Below are 17,467 nucleotides of genomic sequence, written 5' to 3' on the forward strand. Positions count from 1 at the left end.
CTGAGGAGAGATCACTTGAGCCAGGGAGTTCCAGGAGGCTGCAGTGGGCTGTGATTATCCCACTGCACTTCATCCTGGGTAACAGTCTCTCTCTCTCTCTCTCTCTCTCTCTCTCTCTCTCTCCCTCACACACACACACACGCTAAGTATAGATTCCATCAAAGCAAAATTGGATTAAAAAAAAGTATCTTTTCTATTGGATCAGTTTGAAAACACTGGAGACTCGATAAAGTCTTCAACATCTTAGGTGGGGTATGTTTCCCTTTGTACTGCTTAACGCTGACAAGAAGATGGTAGGAGCGAACTCCAAATTCTTATTTCAGAAAGCACACCATAGAATAACGTTATTTTCATTGCAAAACAAGCACCAAAATATGTCGTCACATTCAAGTTTTTGCTAGGCTCCCTTACAGGTTCAAGACCCTACATTCTTGGGAGTCAGTGTCACCTCTCTGGGTTTAGGTTCCTCAACTCTGAGATGAGTTTGGATGAGGCCAGTGTTCTCTGAGGCTGGTGTAACTCTTGACTCTTTAAGTGGACACTTATGTGATTAATTAGTTTATTGAGTTGTAGCCAACACATGCTTTTCCTGGCTGTAAATATATTAAGGAAGGATTATTTCAAAGTAGACTTGAAATAACTGCCTCTCATCCCCTCCACTTTCACTCTACTCACCCAATATATAATGCCTCCGTCATCACAGAAACTTTCTCCCTCTTTCTCCCCCCAGATGCATTCATCTAGGAAGGTAAGAATTTTAGGGAGAGAAAGATGTCACTGTGGTAGAAAGAGAGGCAGCACCTCCTCTGGGCTCTTGAGTTTACTTATTCATTCTGGATTCTTTCTAAGAAGAATATGAGAACAAGAGGCACTGCCCTCAGGCACTTTGTCCTGGGAGCCACCACCATTTCTGCATGGCCCCAATTAGGAAATGTGAAGAGCTAGGAGAGGGAGAGTATGGTCAGTGCTTAGCAGCTGTAAGTTCTGCTTGCCTGGCCATCGTGAATTTCCAGGCTATCTTCTGAGTTGAACATGATGGCAAAGGAGAGCAAAATAGCAGATGTCACTGGAGGAGAGCTCTGTGAGGGAATGATTAATAGCTGTATTGAAAGGTGGGAGTCAGGTACGGGGGAAGAGCTGTGATGGAAAATTTTCTCTTTCTTTCAGCAGCTTATTTTTAACTCAGCTCTCTATTCTTACTTTATTATGGAGGAAAAACCAGGCCATACAGTTTACTGCCTTATGCCAGATTTTTCAAGAAAGTGCCTTGCAACTTACAACATTTTGCAGCTAGTTTCTTCTGTGACCACCACAAAGACTACACTGACTTAAATATGAAGATGTTCCAGCCATCAAAATGATGGCTGGTGATGATTTTCAATCACAAAGTGTAAGGAAAGTATTCAAGACACGAGTATCATGATTTTTTAAGGTCTGGATGAAGAGACCATTTGGATTTACACATAAGGTAAATTCCAACTTTTATGGCAATAAAAACAACAAAAACACGTATCAGTGTAAAGCTTTGGGATCATTTATCCATTAAATGAGTTTGTCACCACAGTGAACTAAATACCATTTATCAACAGAGACTTTCAACGCTGGGAGTAAAATCTTTATCACAGTGCTTTTGTCACATTCTGTCTTTGGAAAAGTTGAAGGCTCCGTTAGTTTCTGAAGGACTAATAGGATAGGGTTCCAATTTAGACGCTAAGAGTTTGAAATTTACTCTGAACAATGTCTGTTCATTAGACTGCATGACTGCACTTTGCTGTCTTGTGGCCATTTTAAGATTGTCTGTGTGCACTGACATCCTTTGAGTGCTCAACAATAGGTATCCACTACGAAGGAAGGAATGGATTCCCTTAGGTGAGATATATATATATATATATAAGTTCTGCTAGAAGTGAGCCTATTAAACTTGTGCCAGTTCATTCCTTTTGCTCTTCCTAGTCTGTGCTCTCAGAATGATCAGATGCTATCTAAGTAGTTTGGTGATTTTGACTGATTGAATGAAAGAAAATGTCTCCCGCCTTTATTTGACAGTAGAATAGAACAAAGATGACCCAATTGGGGTGGCCACACTTTGTCTAATCCAGCCACCTTGCTCACAGCACTCAACCCACTTTAGTGTGTGTGCTCATCTGTGTTTTCATACATGTTGAAGTCTCTTTCTATGCAGTCAGGTAGGGGTAATACCATTCTGGCTTGGATTAATTTGAGTGTAGTACAAAGTTTAGAGAAGCTTTTAAGTAGCATGAAAAGTCAGATGCTTTTGGAGGGATAAGGGTGAATGTAGGTAAATGGATTTGCATTTAGAGAGCCTCAACAGTCCTTCATTCAAGATACAGCTATCATGACGTCAATAATGTACCTTTGAAAAAAAATTGGCTGCAGAATTAATTATGGTGAAGAATAGTATAGGAGTTAGCACTTACATTTTAACTAAAAAGAATAGCATCCCTATGTTTATGCAGCCTTCCTCCCAATAAAACAATTGTTGGCAAAGTAATCATGGACTTTCATTGTGTTAGTTTGAGACAACTAGATGTTTCCATTTGCCATCCTCAGCAACAAGAAGAAAGTAGTCTCAGATTAACCATGTAAACATTATGTATTTCACTTAAAAAAATCTTGACTTAAATATGCCTATGTGATGACACTCAACCAAATTATTTCATTAACCAGTCCACAATATCCCTTTAAATAATGATGGCTTAGTCACACTTGATGGTCTAATTCAGTGGGGAAATTTTAACACACATCTCTGAACCTATTTTTTAACCCCTCTTTTCAGTAGTGTGGAAGGTTACTCCTAATACTGGAGAAAATTCAGGGTAAAATTCACGTGATACATACAGGATTTATTTTTACTATTCCATTAATAAAACAATTTTTATAAAAATAAAAAGTAGGCTGGCACAGTGGCTCACGCCTGTAATCACAGCACTTTGGGAAGCCGAGGCGGGTGGATCATGAGGTCAGGAGTTCAAGACCAACGTGGACAGGATGGTGAAACCCCATCTCTACTAAAAATACAAAAAATAGCCAGACGTGGTGGCAGGCGCCTTTAATCCCAGCTATTTGGGAGGCTGAGGCAGAGAATGGTTTGAATCCAGAAGGCAAAGTTTGCAGTGAGCCAAGGTCACGCCACTGCACTCCAGCCTGGGCGACAGAGCAAGACTCTGTCTCAAAAAATAGTAATAAAATAAAATGAAATAAAGTAAAGCTGTTTGTTAGATAAGTCAAGAGCATTGTTTACATTGGAATATCTGAACAGACCAATCAATTCAGTCTGATCATGATATTGATGTTTTTCTTCACCAAATCGACCACATCAGTAATTCAGTTTGTTCTTCAACACTGCCTGAGTCGATAACTATGACTATCAGTCTTAGAGAGCAAAGGAATTACTGAGGAAGTCCTGTAGGAATGAGAGAAAAGGGGAGAGAGAAAGGGGTGGGGAGATAAAGGGAGAATAGAAATTCCAAAGAGAATTGCATTCTCATTAAGTTCTTGTACCTCATGTCATTGCATAAATGTTCATGTCACTCATGTGATGACTTTGATCTGCCTTTAAAGCATCATCTGTTACTTTCCTGGGATGCTCAATGCTTCCCTCTTTCTAGCAACAAGAATTCCCACTCTTCCCCTCTATACATTTATCTTTGTCTATGTGCTTTAACTTCTCAGCCTAACTTTGTCTCTGTGAGTTATTATCTATGTTAGAATAAATTCTTTGTCTTTGTTTACACACTCAGATTTGTAGCTACTTATTTAGGAATTTAGGAATAAAGATTCCATAGTCAGGAAAGGCATAATTTATAACTTGCGTGTTGCCCAAAACTCTCCCCTAAGTGCTTAATACAGACATTTCTGATGAGGCCTGATTGGCAGGTGGTACAGAGATACTAAGTTAAATTCAGGTTGGAGGCCTGCCTTTCTTTCCTTCTTTCCTTCCTTCCTTCCTTCCTTCCTTCCCTCCTTCCCTTCTTCCCTCCCTCCTTCCCTCCTTCCCTCCTTCCCTTCCTGCTTCCCTTCCCTTCCCTTCTGTTCCCTTCCCTTCCCTTCCTCCTGTTCTTCTCTTCTTTCTCAATTCTAAGGTGGCCTTAATTTCTAAGGGACATGGTAAAAGACAGTCTAGCTGGATGAGTGCAGTCACTTATATTATTTCCATGTATGGAAACTAGTAGTTTCTTTATTAACAGCTCCATCAAATCAGTCCACCTGCTGCCCAATAGCAATCACAGGATGCACTGGAACAACTAAATATACTGACTGCCCCACAGCCAGGGTCCATCGTCCTACCCATCGCTACATGGTCTAAGTCAGTTACTAGAGAGCTGATTGAAGTTTGGGAAGCACATTCATCTTTAGGACACTGAGACATCCTCGGGGGGTTGCAAACACAGGTAGTGTGAAAATTATCAGAACATCCAAGAAAAGGAAAGTTTGACTAAGTGCCAATAAGATTTACTATTTCATATCTGACATAGAATTGAAACCATCACATAGCACATAGAGTGGCACTATTTTCCTGTCAAATGAAAATCATTTGCTTTAAAAGTGAAATGAAAGTCTCTATACAAATTTACTAGAGGATGTGTAAATTTCCTACTTTTCATTACATGCTCTGGACCCAACAGAGGGAAACTGGAGCTGTCAGTGAGCCATACATGCAATCTGGTACAGGATCTATGGATTGAACAGACTTTTTTTTTTCACGGAACTACACAAAGCCAGTCTTGGTCATTTCAAAGAAAATTTGTGGTCATTTCAAAACCACCAGCAATTCCAGGGACATCGAATTGCATAATTCGAGGGGAAAGTGAACTAAAAGTGAATGGCAGCCTCTGGAGTTGTACTGAGCAATATTCTTAAAATATCAATTTGGCAAATAGTTGGTAAGCTAGATCTGTCTGCCAGGTTGTTCAGATCATCTCTGCTTTAAAAAGATTGATAATAGAATATATTAAAATAAGACTGGTAGAGTGGAGGTATGAGCTATTTAAGGTAGAAAGATGTGGGAGAGGGTGAAATTAACTTAGTTTTAAATTTTCTAAAGCACTTTTGAACAGGAAAAGAAGTTCTTAGGCACTGAAAGCAGAATTAGATCAAAAGTATTCAATACTCTTCTCCATTATTAGATAAATAGTAAAGCTAACAGAATGCTCTCTGGTTGGGAAGGAAGAAGATGACCAACATCTTCAAATCAAGATGAGAGGGAGAGCATATTCTTGTTGGACGGATGGATTCATGTGCAGTTTTACTATATGCAAATGAAAAGAGCTTTAAAGATCAATAGTTTAGCATAGACTCTTATTTGAATAAATGATCTTGGAGTGTTTACTCATTGTGACAAAACTCCTTTTCTCATAATTACAATCATTAAGAAATTTCTCCTACATTTTAGATGATGGAGGTGTATGTGCATGTGTATGTGTATGTGTGTGTGATCAACTCATTGCATATTTCTTAAACCACAATAGTGTTTAAGGAATTTTAGAAAATAATTACTCAATAGGAAAATGTTGGCCAATCCTAGATAATTAGATAAGGCTGACTCAAATGCCTGTACTTTCTTTTTATTATCATTATTATTATACTTTAAGTTATAGGGTACATGTGCACAATGTGCAGGTTACATATGTATACATGTGCCATATTGGTGTGCTGCACCCATTAAATCGTCATTTACATTATATCTCCTAATGCTATCCCTAATATCTCCTAATGCTATCCCTCCCCCGTCCCCCGACCCCATGACAAGCCCCGGTGTGTGATATTCCCTACCCTGTGTCCAAGTGTTCTCAATGTTCAGTTCCCACCTATGGGTGAGAACATGCGGTGTTGGGTTTTCTGTCCTTGTGACAGTTTGCTCAGAATGGTAGTTTCCAGCTTCATTCATGTCCCTACAAAGGTCATGAACTCATCCTTCTTTATGGCTGCATAGTATTCCATGGTGTATATGTGCCACATTTTCTTAATCCAGTTTATCATTGATGGGCATTTGGGTTGGTTCCAAGTCTTTGCTATTGTGAATAGTGCTGCAAGAACATACGTGTGCATGTGTCTTTATAGCAGCATGATTTATAATCCTTTGGGTATATACCCAGTAATGGGATGGCTAGGTCAACTGGTATTTCTAGTTCTAGATCCTTGAGGAATCGCCACACTGGCTTCCACAATGGTTGAACTAGTTTACAGTCCCACCAACAGTGTAAAAGCATTCCTATTTCTCCACATCCTCTCCAGCACCTGTTGTTTATTGACTTTTTAATGATCGCCATTCTAACTGATGTGAGATGGTATCTCATTGTGGTTTTGATTTGCTCAAATGCCTGTATTTTCCCTGTTGTTACTATGCCACTCTTATTTTTATTATTGGCCTGACTTCTGCAGTTATTTTGATATTACAGATTTTTAAATTTTGAGTTGAAAAAAAAAGAGCAAATTTAGATTAAGAAAAGAGAAGTAGTCCTAGCAGCCTCATGAATCTCCTGAAAGTTTGAATGGCAAAATCTACAATCTACAAATTATTACCTTCTTATAATAAATAGGTAGGATTTATGGGTTGTTTTCTTTTTTTACTTTTTTACTTGAAAATTAAATGATTTCCTTTAACATAACTTCCCTTTGATTGTGCTCTTCTTTGTGAAGTCTGATTTTATTTGCAATATAATTTACTTCAACTATTCACTGTACCCCATGAAGATTTAGCAGCATTTATATTATTGTCCATAGTTTCAAAGTTCTCTTCTCACCAAGTTGGGGATTAACTATGAAGAGCCAAACTGAACCCTTTCTACAACAAGCTTTGCTGTGGTTTTCAAGTTTGACCTTTGTGTGGAAGATTGTAATGATATAGTGGGAAAATAAATACTTGGGGAGAGAATTAACCATGGCTCATACACAGCACGAGTATTTCTAGACAACCTACTAAATGATTTCTTAGAACATTTTGAAGTATATCTTGCCATAGGAGTGGGAACAGTTTCATACAAAAGCTTCCTCATGCTTCCAACTTTTCTTTAAAAAAAAATTTTTTTTAATTATTTTATTAAAACTAGAGGCCCAGCCTGATGGCTCACACTAGTAATCCCAGCACTTCAGGAGGCTGAGGCAGGTAAATCACTTGAGGCCAGGAGTTTGAGACCAGCCTGGCCAACACGGTGAAACCTCATCTCTACTAAAAATACAAAAATTAACCAGATCTGGTGGCTCATGCCTGTAATCCCAGCAGTTTAGGAGGCTGAGGTGGGTGGATCACTTGAGCTCAGGAAATAAGAGACCACCCTGGGCAACATGGTGAAACTTCATCTCTACAATAAATGCAAATTAGCCTGGTGTGGTGGCACATGCCTGTGGTCCCAGCTACTCAGGAAGCTGAGGTGGGAGGATCACTTGAGGTTTACGGTGCAGTGAGCCAAGATCGCATCACTGCACTCCTTTGACCTGGGACACAGAAAGAGACCCTGTCTCAAAAAATAAAACAAAACAAAACCCCCCCCCACAAATAGTGGAACTATAGCACATAAGAGTCATGCATGAGTCAACGTTCTCCAGGAAAGGGAGCTTCGAAGTAGAATTGAGAGACCTGGTTCTGATCCTCACCCTCCCACTAATACCTGGGTAACCTTGGCCAAGTCACTTAAATTCATGTCTTGAGAGAAGATAGAATTAACTGAGGAATCCCCAAATAGCAGTTCACTTACTTGAAATCATGAACATACACACACACACCCCGACTAAGGAGAGCTTCAGGAAAGGCTGGAAGACTTAGGAGAGGTCAATGGTGACAATCTTAATTCAGAGTTAAGGTGGTCTATCAACTTTGCTCAACGTTGGAGGATCTGTTGTTCTCTTGCAATCCACATTTGTTTTTGAAAACACTTCAGAAACAAAAATAGCATCAGCGGTGGTTACCTGTGAACCTAAAATATACCATTCCAATGGATAAAACCAAGCAACCCTCCAGTTAACCAACCTCATATCCAATTTTTCTTTTTCAGAAAGAAGAGATTTTATCGACATCGAAAGTAAATTTGCCCTAAGGACCCCTGAAGACACAGCTGAGGACACTTGCCACCTCATTCCTGGAGTAGCAGAGTCTGTGGCGACCTGTCACTTCAATCACAGCAGCAAAACCTTCATGGTGATCCACGGCTGGACGGTAAGGGAGACTCTTTGGGGAAGAGGGGATTAGGGTGGTGAGGTATCCTGACGGGCCTGCCCTAGTTGTTGGGGAGCCAGTGACGGGTCCACACCCCATATCTCGCGTGGCTCTCCTTTACACTTGAATAAACACAGTTCTGGCTCAGGTGGGATCTGAAGCCACAGGTTCATGAGAACTCCCCCTAGGCAGTGCCAGCCTTCATTTTAACACCGTACCTAGTTGGTGCTCTTGAGTCAGAGCTTCCTGCGAGGTGGGTAAAGGACGCTTTGCCCAGCTACAGAGCAGAAGATAGGTAATTGCTGTGGAGAACCAGTGGAACCCTGGCATGATCCTGCATCATCCAGCACATTGCCAGGAGAACCTTTCTAAAGAAGGCAGCATGGAAGAGTGAGGAGAGGGCTGGAGCGGAGTGAGGAAGTGTGGGGTACATGTTGGCTTTGCCATTCTCCAGCTCTGTGCTATGGATCAAGTCACTTGTCATCTCTGAGCCTCCATTTACTGATCTGTAAAGCAGAGGTTGCACTACCTATTCCTAAGAACACTCTACTTCCAAAATTTTCACTTGTGAACTTTAGGAAACTTTTCTAGAAATTTTTTAAAAAAGGGTTGGGCCGGGAACTGACATGCCAGATGATTAGAAAAAGTGAAACTGTGATTAAATTTACTTTAAAAAAATATTGATAAAAGTCCTCCCTCTAATATGTCACATGGTCACTTTACGTTATGTAGTTCTTGCTTAGTTTGTTTTAAAATGTTTCAATTCCAAGTGAGTAGACTGTGTAATTTATTTAAAAGGATTTATGTAAAATGGATTGTAAAAGATATATTATCTATCCATTATGTCAGAGCTTGTGAATATTATAATACTAATTTCTAGTGAGAACTAGCTAAAAATAACATTCATCTAGTCCACATTTCCTTTCCTATATAATTTAAGTGACTTTGTTATTGACTGAGGAGGACAATTGCTACAATTTTTATAGACATGAAGACTACTACCAACAGAATTCACACAGATGTTTACTAAAATATAGCCATTTACTATGTTAACATAGTAAATTCAATATTGTGATAAAAGCTCAAATTCTTAAACATAAATCCTTTTATATTTAAATAGGTATAAGTAGGAAAAAGGAATCTTCTTTTTTGAGACGGAGTCTCACTCTATTGCCCAGGCTGGAGTGCAGTGGCACGATCGCAGCTCACTGCAACCTCTGCCACCTGGGCTCAAGAGATTTTCCTGCCTCAGCTTCCCGACTGGCTGGGACTACAGGCACCCACCACCACACCCAGCTAATTTTGGTATTTTTAGCACAAGCGGGGTTTCACCTGCTGGCTAGGCTGGTGTCGAACTCCTGACCTCAAGTGATCCACCCACCTTGGCCTCCCAAGTGTTGGGATTACGGGTGTGAGCCATTGCGTCTGGCCCCGAAAAAAGGAATCTTTAGAGGCCCTTTGGTTGTATGTAGAAATTGACTTTTAATACTTTTCAAAAAATCTGAGGTTAATAAATGCACTTATACAACAGAAATAAATTGAGGATCTCAGGCATCTCAATCTTATCCCTGAGAGAATTTTATACTTTGGGAAGTTATGGAAGAAAACGTTTCTTTTTCATACCAAGATGACATGACCAACCCAGTATCAACAGATGGTGCCGCTTCCTATCATTGGTCCTACTGCCCCACTAAGCCCACCTATATCTTTCATATCATGTGTCCAGGCATTCTGAGTTCTTGAGCCCAAAGACTGTTGTCTGGCTGTGGGACTGAGTTGGGTCTGTGCAAGAATTAAGCCAGCCACACTGATCTTGATTATCTCAGTGAACTCACTGGCAGGGTCAGGTGGCCCACCTGGTACAGGCAGCAGGCAGGGCTTCAGTTCAGCTGCATGTCTAAAAACCAAAGATTTAAAACACAGTAATTCTTGAACCTCAGAAGAAACACTCAGATTGAAAGAACTTAGAAAATAAGACCCTTTTTGAGTTGAGGAAGGTGAGTACTTGAATTTTTCACTCGCTTTGTTTGTGGTTACTTACATCACTATTTTATGTTGATCAGAAAGAAAGGATTCAATTAGCTATTGTGCAGTTAATAAAAGTGTCAGCCACTGTAGGAGTAAGTTGGATGACCAGCCCTTTTAGATTGCTTAACTTAGAAACACTGGGCCAGGAGCAGTGGCTCATGCCTGTGATCCCAGCACTTTGGGAGGCCAAGGCAGGCAGATCACTGGAGGTCAGGAGTTTGAGACCAGCCTGGCCAACATGGGGAAACCCCATCTCTACTAAAAAAAAAATAGCCAGGTGTGGTGGTACGTGCTTGTAGTCCCAGCTACTCAGGAGGCTGAGGCAGGAGAATTGCTTGAACCAAGGAGGCAGAGGTTGCAGTGATCTGAGATCATGCCACTGCACTCCAGCCTGGGTGAGACAGTGAGACTCTGCCAAAAGAAAGGAAAGAAAGGAGGGAAAGAAAGGAGGGGGAAAAAAAGGAAGGAAGGAGGGAAAGAAGGAAGGGAGGGAGGTAAGGAGGAAGGGAGGGAGGACAAAGAAAAGAGAAACACTGGTAGTACAGAAAAACTTCTAATAGGGGCCTAGAGTAAACCCAGTTTTCTTGCTTTATCTGAAATAAGCTGCCTGGGGACTCACGGGCGCAGATGAAGGGAACTGAGGAGGCTCTCTAGCTGTGTCATGAGATTCCCAAAAGAATGCTTAGCATGTAGCATGCATGTGATGCATCCCAGCATGTTGCTTAGACACAGCTATCTTGGAGCTTTGCCACTTGCTTGGATGTCATTGGCTTTAAGTACAGGGTTCCCATTGTGAAGTAGGGGATCCTGGCTGAAACAGGGAGCCATTAACATTACATTCTGAAGAAATGACATCATCTTCTCTTGATCTTGAAAGCCAACTACAAAGGGTGCCCAACGCCCCAACCTTGAAGGGAGGCGAAGGCGTGTGGGACTGGACCAATTCCTCAGGGTTCTGCTCCTAGCCAGGTGCTCCTGCTAGTTTCCTCAAAGACCTGCTTTGCATTCAGACCAATCTTTCCTCTTAATAGTATAAATGATATCAAAATTTTACTGAATGTCTAAAGTATACTTTTTAAATGGAAAGCATGGTAAACTCCAATCTGCTGTTCCTCAACTCAACGCCTTCCTGGCATACTTAGATCTGCCTTGGAAGGGACAGACCTGTCTCTGAACACTCTTCTGTTATTTGATTTTTTCTGTCTGTGCCAACGGGCTTCCTTCCAAGTTTGTTTTTTTCCATTTCACGCAGGTGTATTGGGCTGAGGTATCCATGACAAATGGTAGGTGGGTATTTTAAGAAAGCTTGTGTCATCATCTTCAGGTAACAGGAATGTATGAGAGTTGGGTGCCAAAACTTGTGGCCGCCCTGTACAAGAGAGAACCAGACTCCAACGTCATTGTGGTGGACTGGCTGTCACGGGCTCAGCAGCATTACCCAGTGTCCGCGGGCTATACCAAACTGGTGGGACAGGACGTGGCCCGGTTTATCAACTGGATGGAGGTAAGACTGGGAGAAGTAGACTTAAGTGTCCAAAACAGTGTCTTTGACTGGAGCCAGACAAATGGCTGTTCTTTCTTCCTTTTCTCTTAGATGTAAAGATTTTCTGGGGGCATTTCAAATCTTCAGAATGAGCATGGGCATTATTTTATATCCAAAAGCAACATTTTGATAAGAATAGACTGTAAGTCCAATAAATAGTCCTGCCCTGCTCTATAGTTTGATATTTTCATAGTGAATAGATCCAACAGACAAAAGCTTGTGATTTTCGGACAGAGGAAAGATGGTGTGTTCAGCCAAATCCTTCCCCACCAGTTGGCTGGCCCATGGACATCTTATCCTCACCTTGACATACCAATCTCTTTCATGAAAAATATTGATAGTACTTATTCTTTAGTGTGAAATAGGATGAATCTTTTTGTTGAACATTGGGAGAGTGATGGAATTGAGCTAGGAAGATGTTGGAAGGGAAGGTGCATAGGATAGAAGGGAACTGAGGTCTGGAGTTCTGACTTAGCTGCAAGAGACCCACTTTTTCAGACGATCCCCTGAAAAGTACCTCTGAAAAGTATCTTGGGGTTGGAAAGAAGCTAATACTCTGACCGAGGCAAATTATTTTAACCAGGTAATTGGAAGTAAAAAATAGGCTGTATTTATTAGACTGACCATAAATGATAAAAGTTCTTGTCTTATCTTTTTTGCTGACCAGGCAAATGAACATGGGCAAATGGGATCACCTCCCTGGGGCTCAGGCTTCTCACCTGTTAAATGAGGGGTTGGACCATGTGTCTCTGATCCCTTCCACTGTAATGTTTCCTGAGTCTGTCATTGCTTGGCTAACCTTCAGTGATAAAGTGATTCAGGTATTCAGAGTAAGGAATAATGGGAAAATATATACCCATATACTACATGTACAAACATATACACATATACATATATATATATGTCTATGCATGCATTTATGATTTTTTCTTTTTTTTTTTTTTTGAGACAGAGCCTTGTTCTATTGCCCAAGTTGGGGTGCAGTGACACAATCAGAGTTCAGTCTATGCATGCATATATATATGTATATGTGTATATGTTTGTACATGTAGTATATGGGTATATATGCAAAGACAAACACAAACATATGCATATATTATATACATAATAATACTATTTCAGATGCATAGAAAAACATTGTAATTTCAATCTGTTATTAAAGGAAGAGAAAATCTATACTGGATTCGTTTATGGAACAGTGAAACAAAAGAAAAAGAGAAAATTTTAACAACAGAGAATATTTTCTCTCTCTTATCCGTAACACAAAATTAAAATAAGTAGAATTAGTTTTCAGTATTTCCTATATTTTGAAAACAATATTTATGTTCATTTTGTTTCTTTTAGTTTTGGTTTTTGGCAGAATTATAAGAACCTTTGTTTTCTTTTTCTCTTCCAAAGGAGGAGTTTAACTACCCTCTGGACAATGTCCATCTCTTGGGATACAGCCTCGGAGCCCATGCTGCTGGTATTGCAGGAAGTCTGACCAATAAGAAAGTCAACAGAATTACTGGTAAGAAAGAAATTTCATCAGTCTTATAAGAGTTGAGAAGACTGTCATTCTGAGACAGAATCAGAACAAATTTTGTTAAATACCCACGTGTGTGGTGTTCTTCCAGGAGATATGCCCAGCACTTGATTACCTCATTGTAGGGCTCTTTATTAGGGATAAGAGAAAATACAGATGCTCTGATGGGCTTACTATCCACTGGCAACAGCACAGAAATAAAGCAGAATTACACACAATACCTGCAGATTTCTCTGGGAAGCCTGTTTCCCTCCACTCTCAGCTCTGTGTTTTCGTACTGTAATGCACATCAGTACGAGGAGAAAAGAAAAAGGACCAATTCCAGAGGCCACTTAGAAAGAGGACAGGCATCTAGGCAAAGGTGTGGCTTACACACAGAGAGAAAGAACCCACCGCTGTTTATACATCTTCTCAACGTATTCAAAATGATCTACAAAAGGAAATCCAGCCATCCTGAGTGAAAACTGCTGTATAAGGCTAAGAGACTCAAATTCATTGTAGAAGGAGCCAAGCCTCCTTTTATGTCTAAGTAAAGATCCAGTGACTACAGAACAGGAAAGGATAAGAATCTAAACAGCTGCCAGTGTATTCAAATGATGAGTAGTGACATACGAATATCACACGAATGGAAATTTACAAATTTGTGGACCTGTTTTTTCCCTTTTAAGGCCTTGATCCAGCAGGACCTAACTTTGAGTATGCAGAAGCTCCGAGTCGCCTTTCTCCTGATGATGCGGATTTTGTAGACGTCTTACACACATTCACCAGAGGGTCCCCTGGCCGAAGCATTGGAATCCAGAAACCAGTTGGGCATGTTGACATTTACCCGAATGGAGGCACTTTTCAGCCAGGATGTAACATTGGAGAAGCTATTCGCGTGATTGCAGAGAGAGGCCTTGGAGGTAAATATTATTTAGAAGTGAATTAAATGTGACTCTTATCCTTAACCCTTATTGACCCAAAGTCCTACCCAGTAGCTCCAAAGTATGTAGTTTTCATATACACATTTGGCCAAATTATGTTTCTGAAGAATTCTGCAATGTTCAGCATGACCACCTTACAGCCAGGCAAACAGACATTTTATCTTTTATTTACTATATTGTAGACTACATTGAGCAGTGCACTTACAGTAGCAAGAGAAAAAGGTGAGATTTAAACAGGAAAACTCCACTGACCTCAATAATGGCATCATAAAATGCTATCTGGCCACATGTTGTCATACCTTGAATGTAGTTGCAAAGCCAATAGAAGGATTGTAGATGTTATTGGAATGGAAGGAGATGTTAATTAGTATAAATCTTCCAAAATTTTCAGAACATAATGTTGGCTTAATGTTTTACTTTAATAATGTTAGCTTGCGTTAAATTTATGATTTTTTTCTTTTTCTTTTTTTTTTTTTGAGACAGAGCCTTGTTCTATTGCCCAAGTTGGGGTGCAGTGACACAATCAAAGTTCAGTGTGGCCTTGAACTTCTAGGCTCAAGCGATCCTCCTGCCATAGACTCCCAAGTATCTGGAACTACAGGCACACATCCCCATACCTGGCTAATGTTTTTGTTTTTTGTAAAAACAGGGGACTTGCAATATTGCCCAGGCTGGTCTCAAACTCCTGGCCTCAAGTGATCCTCCTGCCTCAGCCTCCCGAAGTTCTGGGATTACAGCTGTGAACCGCCATGTCCAGCTTATGATTTATTTTTAAGGGCCCTTTGCATACTTTATGGATATTGGGACCTACCTAGGATATTCTCATTATTTTTGTGCACATGTTATAGAACTTACAGCATAAAGTTACTATTTTCAATTGTCCTAAAAACATACAAGGAACTCATTCTTATGGCATTGCTAATTATTTCTATGGTTCATTTGATGTAAAAGAGTGTTAGTAGGGGCAGAATCCTCAATTATACATAATATCAATGATAAAATACAATCCATTTAACAATTACCCTCTTAAGATGTGGTTTCTAGAAATACAAAAAAAAAAAATTTACGATTGGGCCATAACCCCACTGTAAGTTGAGAAGCAGGTGTATATATATATATGATGGTTTGACTTAAAACTTTTTAACATTATGATGGGTTTGGGGGAATTAAGTGCATTTCGACTTACAGTATTTTTAACTTAGGAAAAATATATTGTAAGGCAAGGGGCATGTATGTTTCTAGAAGCACCTAGAAGTGTTAGACACTTTCAATATAAGAGAATGATGTGATAAACAAGGAAATCAACCTCCACCTTGGAGGCTTATTACAGCTTCATAAATATACACATAAATATAAGAAGCATGAAAGTCAAAAATTCCCTGTGAACTTGCAACTTTCACTGTCTTGGAGGTGCGTGGGCCGCTACCACCAAGAATATTTCCTGAAATAGGGCCTACGATCATAAATGCACAGGACTATATCCTTGGGTCCTTTTATTCTAACGCCACACCTAACCTATTTTAGACACGCCAAATGAAACACACACTGTGGATTTCTGCTGAGATACAATCTTTGTGTCTCTTTTTTACCCAGATGTGGACCAGCTAGTCAAATGCTCCCATGAGCGCTCCATTCATCTCTTCATTGACTCCTTATTGAATGAAGAAAATCCAAGTAAGGCCTACAGGTGCAGTTCCAAGGAAGCCTTTGAGAAAGGGCTCTGCTTGAGTTGTAGAAAGAACCGCTGCAACAATCTGGGCTATGAGATCAATAAAGTCAGAGCCAAAAGAAGCAGCAAGATGTACCTGAAGACTCGTTCTCAGATGCCCTACAAAGGTAGGCTGGAGACTGTTGTAAATAAGGAAATCAAGGAGTCCCATTTTATCATGCTCACTGCATCGCATGTACTGATTCTGTCCATTGGAACACAGACGATGACTGATATTACTAAACTCTGAGCCCTCAGTGGTGTTTCTGTTGATAGGGAGTTACATTGATCCATTTGCCTGAGGCTCCTAATTCCCATTGGCAGCAAGGCCCCAGTGCCCAGCCTGGGATTTGCAGCCTTGCTCGCTGCCCTCCCCTGTAAATGTGGCCATTAGCATGGGCTAGGCTGTCAGCACAGAGCTCAGAGCTCATTTGGAACCATCCACCTGGGGTCAACAAACTATAACCCTTATGCCAAATCCAGCCTACTTCCTGCTTTTGTAAATAGTTTTTAAGTTCAGGGGTACATATGCAGGTTTGCTAAATAGGTAAACTTGTGACATGGGAGTTTGTTGTCCAGATTATTCCATCACCCAGGTATTAATCCTAGTACCCATTAGTTATTTTTCCTGAAGCTCTCCCTCCTCCCACCCTCTGGGAGGCCCCAGTGTCTGTTGTTCCCCTCTATGTGCTCATGCAAAGTTTTATTAGGACACGGCCACACACACTCATGACCATACTGGCAAAGGCTGGTTTCATGCCACCATAACAGAGTTGATAGCCCACAGAGCCTAAAATATTTACTCCCTGGCCCTTTACAGAAAGTTCATGACTTACATAAAGGCAAGGACCATCTGTCTTATTTATTTATTTATTTATTTATTTTATTTTATTTTATTTTATTTGAGATGAAGTCTAGCATTCTCCTAGGCTGGAGTAGAGGGGCACAATCTTGGCTCACCACAACCTCTGCCTCCCGGGTTCAAAGGATTCCCCTGCTTCAGCCTCTGGAGTAGCTGGGGTTACAGGCATGCACCACCATGCCCAGCTAATTTTCTTTTTTTGGTAAAGAGGGGATTTCACTATGTTGACCAGGCTGGTCTCAAACCGCTGACCTCAGGTGATCTGCCCTCTTTAGCTTCATTTGTCTTTTAAATGCAACTATTCCTGGAAGGCAAGAGTATCTCACACCTTCTAAGATATTGCCATTTTTCCAGGAGTTTGTTTCACACTTGAATTTCAAGCTTGGCCTCTTGTTTAGAGCCAGATCTAAAAGAATGGTGGGAAAATGGGAGAGGAGGTCATTGGATAAATCTGGTGAGAGGGACCAACTTCAGGAAGGGTGGCTTTTGTGGAATTCAGATGGAAACCTGAGGGAAGGGATGATATTAAAGAACAGTGGCTCCAGGTAAAACATATGGCATCCAGCCGGGCGCGGTGGCTCAAGCCTGTAATCCCAGCACTTTGGGAGGCCGAGACGGGCGAATCACGAGGTCAGGAGATCGAGACCATCCTGGCGAACACAGTGAAACCCCGTCTCTACTAAAAAATACAAAAAAACTAGCCGG

The 17,467-nt window shown here is 40.6% G+C and overlaps 1 protein-coding gene across 1 annotated transcript in view; it reads left to right on the forward strand.

Annotated features, from left to right (window-relative positions):
- The window catches only part of LPL (lipoprotein lipase), a 29,802-nt gene that overhangs the window by 2,163 nt on the left and 10,172 nt on the right, over nucleotides 1–17,467 (forward strand). Inside the window, exons 3-7 of the mRNA XM_011939789.1 lie at nucleotides 8,013–8,173; nucleotides 11,526–11,705; nucleotides 13,143–13,254; nucleotides 13,938–14,171; nucleotides 15,786–16,028. Of these exons, the coding sequence (XP_011795179.1) occupies nucleotides 8,013–8,173; nucleotides 11,526–11,705; nucleotides 13,143–13,254; nucleotides 13,938–14,171; nucleotides 15,786–16,028 (930 nt within the window). The remainder of the gene's footprint in view (nucleotides 1–8,012; nucleotides 8,174–11,525; nucleotides 11,706–13,142; nucleotides 13,255–13,937; nucleotides 14,172–15,785; nucleotides 16,029–17,467) is intronic.

Source organism: Colobus angolensis, unplaced genomic scaffold (assembly GCF_000951035.1).
Source record: "Colobus angolensis palliatus isolate OR3802 unplaced genomic scaffold, Cang.pa_1.0 Scaffold184, whole genome shotgun sequence".
Lineage (NCBI taxonomy): Eukaryota > Metazoa > Chordata > Mammalia > Primates > Cercopithecidae > Colobus > Colobus angolensis.